At 37.0% G+C, this 10,184-nt stretch overlaps 1 protein-coding gene across 1 annotated transcript in view; it reads left to right on the plus strand.

Moving 5' to 3' along the window:
- LOC106870888 (putative uncharacterized protein DDB_G0271606) overlaps positions 1-10,184 on the plus strand; it is a 127,938-nt gene that overhangs the window by 98,099 nt on the left and 19,655 nt on the right. The window contains exons 3-4 of the mRNA XM_052976482.1: positions 7,522-7,668; positions 8,983-9,069. Of these exons, the coding sequence (XP_052832442.1) occupies positions 7,522-7,668; positions 8,983-9,069 (234 nt within the window). The remainder of the gene's footprint in view (positions 1-7,521; positions 7,669-8,982; positions 9,070-10,184) is intronic.

The raw sequence follows: 10,184 nt of genomic DNA on the forward strand, positions 1-10,184 counted from the left end.
AGACAACATGATAAGCAAGAGAGAGAGAGAGAGAGAGAGAGAGAGAGAGAGAGAGAGAGAGAGAGAGAAAAGAAACGTCATCAAATAAGAGAGAGAAAAGGGGTTGGAGATGAGACAGTGATGAGGGGGAGGAAGAGAGAGAGTGAGTGAGGGTGATGGGGAGAAATTATATGCCTAAGAAAATTTGCATTTTTCCCTGCTAAAAGCTTGTTCCGTGAGTGCTTTCCAAAGAAGAGAACTTTGCCAACGCCAACCCAGATTAGAAAAATCAAAATCTCAACCAGACCTCTGTCACAGCTGCCATCATCATCTCAACAGCAAAGGCAAACATTTGCTCTCATCACAGATATTGTTTATAAACACATTTCCTTCTCCTTTTCTTTTTCTTTTTTTTGCTTCGCACATGCATACACACACACACACGCACACACACACATAATTCTGTGTATGTATGATATATACACGCACATACATACTCACACGTATGTCCTCAATCTCACACACATTTGCACACATGTAATGTGCTCACACATACACTTACTCTCACGCATTCACATATGCATACATACTCACACACACATTCTCTCTCTCTCTCTCTCTCTCTCATGCACACACAGGCATATACATACACACACATATACATGTACATACAAACACACTCGTACTTACACACACTCACCCATTCAAATATACATATACACGCACACATGCAAATATACACATAATTCACACACACACATACATGCACATACATTGATATGTGCATACACTCACACACACATACACACACACACACACACACACAATCACACATATTGATTTTCCCCCACACATATTCCTTCTGTCTTAGAGGTTAGCAGGTAATTTCTTGCACTTGTTTTTAATTATTTGTTTTTTTTTCTACATTACTGTCATGTTGTTGTTGTTGTTGTTGCATTTGTCAATGTTGATGTTGTTGTTCCTCTTCCTACACCTGTTCCTGTTGTGATTGCTGCTGTTAATGTTGCTATCACGGCTGCTTGTTGCTGGCAATGTTCTGCTTTTCATTATCATTTTTGTTGTTGCTGTTGAAGTTAATGAATTTGTTTTTGTTGAGTTGTTGTTGTCAATGTTATTGTTCATGTCACTGTTGCCGTTACTACAATTGTTGCTGCTGTCAATATTGTTAGTTTTTGTTGTTTGTGTTGTTGATGTTCTGAGCATTACTGCTGCTGCTGCTGCTGCTGCTGCTGCTGTTGTTGTTGTTGTTGTTGTTGTTGTTGTTGTTGTTGTTGTTGTTGTTGTTGTTAGCGTTACCACTGCATTGAAATTACTTAATCTTCATTTATTTCTATTTTCTTCTCTTAATTATCTTTCCAAATATTTTTAATGTTTGTTTTTTGTGTGTTTTGTTAAGTTTCATTTCTTCCTATTCCAATGCGATTATTATCTCAATGTGTGTGTGTGTGTGTGTGTGTGTGTGTGTGTGTGTGTGTATGTGTGTGTGTTTTGTTCAACTCCTTTCTGTCACTTGCATGTTATGTAAGGGCAATGGAGGTTTAAATCGCATCTGCATGCATGGATGTGTGGTTTGACGGTTTCCTTTGCAACGCAACTTCATGGTTCCAGGTTCAATTCTACTGCATGGCACCTTGAGAAAATGTCTTTTGCCAAAGCCTTGACTTAACCCTTTAACATCAACAGCTCATACTTGCAGTGGGTTGAACAAAAAGCTATGGTGAGACAGATTTTTTTATGGCTGGATACTCTTCCTGACACCAACCCTTACCTGGAGGCGAAAGTGGCAAACACCTCATAATACTAGGAGTTTTAGAACCCCAAGTGATCCCTTAGTTTTTCCAGTGCATTGTAGCAACCCTCAATGTACGTGAGTTCAGAGGCTAAGAGTTAATTGTTTCAGCAGGACTCTATCCAAATCACTACACAGCCGTGTGTGTCTGTGTGTTTACACACACACATTATCACATTTGAAAATAACCTTTTATTGTTTAACTGGTTGCAATCATTAAAATCTGGCCAAACTGGAGCACTGCCTTCAAGGGTTTTAAATCAATCCTATTGACATGTGTACTTACTTCTTCAGTCAGATATTTTATTGATCTCATATATATATTTGATGTATGTGTGTGTATACATACACACATACATAATACATACACACACATACACACATATCTCACTACCTCCCTCTCTCTCTCTCTATATATATATAGATATAGATATTTATATATGCCTACACACACACATACATAATATAGACAACTATTTATATTCATTGAGATACATATATACACACATAGTTTCCTGTATTATTCATGCATAAACACTCACACACACACACAAACACACACACTGATAATGGTGTAAAATGTCTTCATTTGAAGAACAATTCATTTTGAGGAAATGTTATATGGCATTCCGTCTTTGTTTCAATGGCCTTTGTAGAGCAGCCGGTGGTATTGGTTTGGCATTTCATATAGAATTTATGCAGCAATGTTGTCTTAAACTGGAGAATAAAACTTCCTTTGTGGCTTGGGAATATTTCTATAGAATGTAGGAACTCTGAGCTGTTGTATGTTTTATACAAAATTACCATTAAATACACACATACTTGCTTCTGTGTGTGTATATAGATATACTTATACACACACACATACAGAGGCAATCATATACACACAGAACCACAAACATTCACAGATACACACACATATGATGTGTGTGTGTGTGTGTGTAGGTGAATAAGGAATTAGCAGGATAGAATAACCTTGTGGTATTTGTTTCAACTCTCTGGGCTTTGATTTCAAATCCAACTGAGGTCAGCTTTACCTTTCATCCTCTCAGGGTCAACATTTAAGATAAATAAAGCACCGGTCAGTTCCCCACCCTTCTTCTCTTTCTCCTCCCCTCTCCCCACTGTTGTGCCATCAGTAAAGGTAGAGGGCGCTCACTGCAACCCTTTCTCAAGAAATGGGGGAAAACTGCGTGAGAAGCTACCAATCACTTCTCATGATGAAAATTTATTAATTACACGACTGAAGCTCCCCAAGGATGGCTCCACGCTTAACCCTTTAACATTTAAAGCAGCCAAAATATCCAGCCTTGTTTTATGTTCAAACTGGCCAGATCTGGCCTCTCACACCTACCCTACAATGTCATTCTAAAAGTAAGCAATCATGTCATCAAAATCTAGAAGCTACAAAATAATGCAGGATTAATTCAAAGTAATATGAAACTATAGATACAAGTTAACCAATGGCTTGTGGGTGAAATTTGGTAGACAAAACCTGGAAGGAACTCATCACATGCATACAGACATATATTCATGCATACATGCACATATAAATGTATACGTGTGAGTGTGTGAGTGTGTGTGTGAGTGTGTAGTCATGTGTATTATGTGCATGTCTGCATCATTATAAAACACTTACTGAGTGCGAGGTGAGATTTTTCACTCGTAACTTTTGTACGTGTGTATATTTTTCCTTGGGTCACAGTTTATCTACCTATCTTTCTCTCTGATGTGTGTGTGTGTGTAGTCATGTTGTAGGAAAGTTGTAGAGAAATAGTTTTATAATGGAAACGAAATGCACGAGGAGAGGGATGAGTAGGATATCAGGACCAGATTAATATGAGACTCTTTGATTATCAAATTACAGTCAGATGCTATGATTTGGGGAAGCTGGTTTATTATTAGAAACATTTAAATTACCAAAGTACAGAGAAATAAAAGAAGAAAATAAGAAGAAAAAACTAAAGATTGGTTTCTAATAGCAACGGATTAGTACAATTTTTTTAAATTCTAAATTCTAATCACACAGTATATTCTAAGGAACCCGACTTTGTATTACAAATATATATGTTACTAATGTATAACATGTGCATTCTAATAAGATAGGAATGGCATTAACACAGAGAATTACTTCTCCAAGAAAACATGGGAATCTATTCCATTTATAAAAGTAGCTTAATTACACAGACATGCTTTTAGATTATGACCAAACATGTTTGGAAGCATTCCTTAGTTTTGGGGATTATAAGGTTTGAAAAGAAGGGGCACAATGTCTGTGAGTACGGGGTATTTAACTGGGTTTTCTATGTGTACTCTTGCTTCCTAATACAACATCTTGTGATGTTCCTGGATGTGATATGGCATCATCATCATCATCATCATCACCATTAAACGTGCACTTTTCCATGCTGGCATGGGTCAGACGGAACTTGTTTTTCTTGCTACTTGATGCTTTCCCGTTTAATGAGTTTCACCTGTTCCCAGGAAAGGTAAATTTTCCCGTGGCCAGACAAGTTCTTCATGGAAGTCTGGAAATGTACATCATCTTTTGTACGACAATGGTGTCCTTGTACAACTGTCATGGGATTTCAAGACAAGGGTATACACAAGCATGCACACACACACAACAGGCTTCTTATAGTTTCTGTCCACCAAATTCACTCACAAAGTTTTGGTTGGCCCAGGGCTTTGGTAGAAAATACTTGGCCAAGTTGCCATTCAGAGGGACTGAACCTGAGATTGCATGGCTAAGAAGCAATCTTCTCAACCACACAGCCACACCAATGCTAAAAAATTCATTGCAATTTCTAATACTTACGTAAAATCAGAGTGGAGGCTTATTGACTTAGTGGTTAGCGTGGTGGACTCATAAACATGAGATTGTGATTTCAATTTCTGGACCAACCAATGTGTTGTGTTCTTGAGCAAAACACTTTTCACATTGCTCCAGTCGACAAGAGTGTAAAAAATCAGAAGAAATATTGCTGAGAATTTTGCTCAGAAATTTTGGAGGGTGGGGTGGGGGGTTTGTTGATTAAATCAACCCTGGGACTTGAGTGGTCCTTTATTTTATTGACCATCAAAAGATGAAAGGCAAAATTGACGTTGACAAGATTTGAACTCACAATGTCAAGGGCCATTTTGGCTGACCTTTCACTAATTCTTGCAATCTAATCCAAGCTAGTCTGCAACAGCAATTATCACAGTTGACTAATTCCAAATTAATTAATGTAGCTGTTGATTAATTCCAAATCAATAATCTTTGCCAATTTAATAATTATTACAGCTGACCAATTCTAAATTCATGATTACCACTAAATTAATAAGTATTGCTTAATTAATTACTTAATACTAAATCAACAATTTATCCCCCAAGAGACAAATTTTATAATAGTAATTATTATTAATAATTAATTATATTTATAATTATTATTGTTGCTAACAAACTCCAAACTATTTCCTTGTCACAATGATGGAATTGTGATTCCTAGACTCACAACCCATCCTCTTTATGTGATCATTTAAGCATGCTTTTAGCTTTTACTTGCGTTAGTCAGTGGACTGTGGCCATGCTGGGGCACTGCCTTGAACAATTTTAGTCAAACACATCAACACCAGCTGTCAAGCATTGGAGAGGGGGACACACAGACACAAAGATATACACATACACACACACACACACACATACTTATATATGATTGGCTTCTTTCAGTTTCCATCTACCAAATCCATTCACAAGGCTTTGGTCAGCCCAAGGTGCCACAAAGTGGGACTGAACCTGGAACCATGTGTGTTAAGAAGCAAGCTTCTTACTGCACAGCCACACCTGTACCTATGGATGCTTGTGTGTGTATTTTCTTTTAGCGTGTCCATTCTTCCATGCTGGCATCAGTTGGGTGACTTGACAGAAGTTGGCAAGCCAGGGAGCCACACCAAACCTTGATGCCCCCCCCCTCCAACCATGGTTTCTTCACCCATCACTTTATAGAGTGTGCTGCATGTTCTTTACATGGCACCAGCTTCGGAGCCTTTTATGTGGCATCAGCACACACACACACACACAGACACACACACACATATATGTTTATACACACACTCAGAAGTGTGTGTTTGAGTGTTACGACTCAGAGTTCTGCCTGTGTAATTGACTGCATTTGTTATATGATGAGCAACAGGGGCAAAACTCCGGACTGAGCCTTAACAGGGGGTCATTTCGCTGCTGAAACTACATGCTGTACACTTTTCTCCTCTACCTTTTGTAAACTCAAATATGTTTTCTATATTTGTATGTATAAATGTGTACATAGACATATATATGTGTATGTGTGTGTGTGTTTGTGTCTATATGTGTGTGTGCATATATGCATAAATATATATATATATATGTGTGTGTGTGTGAATACAATAAGAAAAAGATGAAACGTATTTCATTCTGTGTTTAAAGATTACTTTGAATGTTACAAATCATGGCTTTTACTTTCTGTCATGTTGAGAGTCATCAGAAATGATTCCAATAAATACTCGGTAATGGAGAACAACAACAGCAACATCTGCAATAGATGTAACAACAACCAAAACTACAAAAATAAACACAACTAATAAAACACCAATAATAATAATAATTATAATAATAATAATAATAATAATAATAATAACCATTACAACCATAACAACAACTGCAACAATGTATTATTTCTAAATGTCTTTGAAATATAAATCTGTAAATAATGTTCAATGTTTCTTTTCCAATTTTTTTTTTATATTTATATTTTTTCCATTGGAATTTTTTTTTTATTCTTCTTATTTCTCTGTTGACAGTTTTTTTTTTTCTATCTGTTAACTACTCCTACTACCACTCCTAGCACTACCACTTCCTCTGCTATTGCTATTATCACCACTCATACCCCCACCACCACTGATCGTGATGGTAGTGGTTAAGCTGGAGATGGTAGAGGTTGTGGTGGTGGTGGTGGTGGTTGTTGTTGTGGTGGTGGAGCTAGTAATGGAACTGGTAAAGATGGTTGTGAACTGAAACCTTTGATGCAAAGTACAACCTACTGATGTGGTCCCCAACAGATTTTGTCTGATGTAAAAACACTGGGACCTCCACCCACCCACCCACCAACTTCTTTCTTCCTGATTTCAATCATTACATATAACAATCAGTTCTTTTATTTGCCACAAGGGCAGCTACGAGGAACATTACGACAATAATCTGTTCTTGAAGAGGCACAAAGTCAGAAACATTTGGGGAGAACCAGTGGGGAGAACCAGTGGGGAGAACCAGTGGGGAGAACCAGTGCCTGGCTGGTTCTTCATTTTATTGACTCTAGAGATTAATGGTAAAGTTGGAATTCGGCTTTTGTGGACTTGGAGAAAGCCTTTGACAGGGTCCCCCGATCCCTTATCTGGTGGGTAATGCGGAAACTGGGGATTAGGGTTAGGGTTAGGGTTACCTTGCATGGAAACAGGTGAGAGTTGGTGACAGGAAGTGCATCCAGCCAAAGAAAAGGGAACATTAAATGACAATGATTTCTTGTTAGTTTTTTTCTAATTCTTCAAACGAGTTAAATTAACCAATTATATTTTGTAACTATCAACATTAAGCAATTATATTTTATAATTATTTTTATGAATTAATTATATTTTAGTAATGATTTATTCTGGCTAATTATATTTATACCATCCTTTTTTTTTTTTTTTTTTTTTTTTTTTCTCTTTTTCTAAATCAGGGAAAGAAATTTGCTGCTGACCTTCTTCCAAATGGTAAGATCAGGTGGCAAGAAAATAATGAAATTTTCAACTCACCAAGTGCCTGGGCTAGTCACTGCAAAAAACTGGTCAATCCTTCCAAAAAGTCTGGCTGTGGCTGGGCATCGGTAAGTTTAACCCTCTTCCATCATTCTAACTAACAGACTGTCCACTACTTACTTGCTTTTTTCTTTTTTCTTTTTTTGATCCAGCTCGCAATTTCTTTTTTTTATTTTGGTGATATGCTGTACTTAGGAAGACTCATCAAGCCAAGTGGAATCAGAGTCATGGCCGTTGCTAGAGTCATGCAAATGGCACCTGTGCCAGTGACACATAAAAAGCACCCATTACACTCTTGGAGTGGTCGGCATGTTAGGAAGTGGTGGTGGTGGTGGCAGTGGCAGTGATGATGGGGGTGAGGAAAAAGAAGACCGTGGCCACAGTGGTGGTGGTGGTGGTGGTGGTGGTGGTAGTAGTGAAGTAGGAAAAAAAGGAGGGGAGGAGGAGGAAACAGAACACAAAATGTGGTACTTTCTTTGTTTGCCAAAATATAGAATAGCGCCAGATAAATAAATAGTCATCCTTATTATGTTACATCTTAGGTTTCAACAACAACAACCATAACAACGATGATGATGATGATAATAATGATAATAATAATGATAATAATAATGATAATAATAATGATAATAATAATGATAATAATAATCCAACTAAATGAAAATAAACAAAGTAAAAAATAAATGGTTTGCAAATTTTGTTTTTGAAACTTGAGATGAATCCAATATTTCTTTAATGGATGCTGGAAATGTTACATTCGGATATTTTAGGAGCTGTGTATGTTCTTTGATTTCTTCCTTCTCTTGCTGCTGTCCCCAAGATCATTGGTAACTGGTACTGAGTGAAGATTGATCATCAGTTCTAAAATATCATTGGTAGAGATCAATGAAAACGGTGCCAAAATATTGAAGTATTGAAGAAGACCAGTCAACTGTTGTTGTTGTTAGTGGTGGTGGTGGTGGCAGCGGCGGAGGTGGTGGTGGCAGCGGCGGAGGCGGTGGTATTTAACCCCAGGTCATCTCTGATCCGGCACCAACAGACAGATCTATGATCAGAGCCATTCCAACCATGACTAAACTTTATTATTATTATTATTATTATTATTATTATTATCAAAGCAGTGAGCTGGCAGAACCATTGGCATGCCAAGCTGCAAAAGTGGGTACCAGTTGAGCATTTGAGTCCCTATAATCACCTTCCCCACCTCTCAAAGTCACTAACCTTGAACCAAAACAAGAAAGGATCATTTTATTATTATTATTATTATTATTATTATTATTATTATTGTTGTTGTTTTTGTTGTTATTATTAGCATATTCATCATCATCATCAGCAGCAGCAGCAATAACAGTAACTTGTCAATCCTTAAACTTCTATTTCAGATCAAATACAAAGGCAGGAAGTTAGTTTCCTGGAAATCACTTTGGTGTCGAAAGCAGCGACAGAATGGCAATGTCTGTGACAATCTGGTAAGCAATGACTTAAAAGTTTTATTCTACCGTTTTCTGTTTTTTTTTTTTTGTTCTTTTGCATGGCTTGATCTGTTATTATTGCTTGGTACATTGTGTGTGTGTGGGTAAGTGCATATGTGTGTGTATGAATATATAGATGTGTAAATATATATATATATATATATATATATAATAAATAATTTGGACAAATAGATATAAATCGATTAGTGTTTAAATGTTACAGGTCAAAACCTATGTTGTACTTAATAAAAGCCCTGCATCCCTCAAACTAGTTATTCATTGGATTTATGTCCTAAAACTACTCATTCAAACCAAGCGCTGGGTTTTGTTGCCCTCACAGTCATTGTTTACCCAACTCTAGTGCTTTATCCCTGAAACCAGCTGTTCAGGTTAACCACGAAGGGTGTGCCGCAAAATTAACTGTAAATAAAACCATTGAGTTTTGCCCCTGAAATCAGAGGGTGACCCAGTCATAAGATCAGCTTTTTATCCCACCACTGGTGTATGTGTATGAAATCAGTTTTAACCCAACCATTGTGATGTGGTCCCTGAAACCAGCTGTTTGGGTTGACCACTGGGGGTTATATTCTTGAAATCAGTCTGTTAACTCAGCCATTAGGTTTGTACACCCTCAAGCAAGTTGTTAACCCTACTTTGGGGTTTCTGTTTTTCAATTCAGTTGTTCAAGTTAAATCTGTCTCTAATAATTGCTGTTTATTTGCTGCAGAATAGGATTCGATTTTCTCATCCCTGCTGTTGTTGTTGTTGCTTCCTTATATTTCATCCCTTGATCCCTTCTTTTATCATATTTTGTTCTTTCCATCAATTGATTTTTTTCTTCACATTACATATATTAATGTGTGTGTGTGCACAGGGGCATGTGTGCATTTGTGTGTGCATGTATGTATGTGTATAAATGAATATATACATATATACATCTACATATTTATATATGTAGGTAGATAGATGTGTGTATATATATATATATATATAGATAGATAGATAGATAGATAGATAGATAGATTAATGTATAATCATACATGTATATAAATATGTGCGTAGGTCTATCTTTATCTTTTGTTTCTCTTCTCCTCCCTGCTACACCCACCCAT

This window comes from Octopus bimaculoides, chromosome 24 (assembly GCF_001194135.2).
Source record: "Octopus bimaculoides isolate UCB-OBI-ISO-001 chromosome 24, ASM119413v2, whole genome shotgun sequence".
Classification (NCBI taxonomy): domain Eukaryota; kingdom Metazoa; phylum Mollusca; class Cephalopoda; order Octopoda; family Octopodidae; genus Octopus; species Octopus bimaculoides.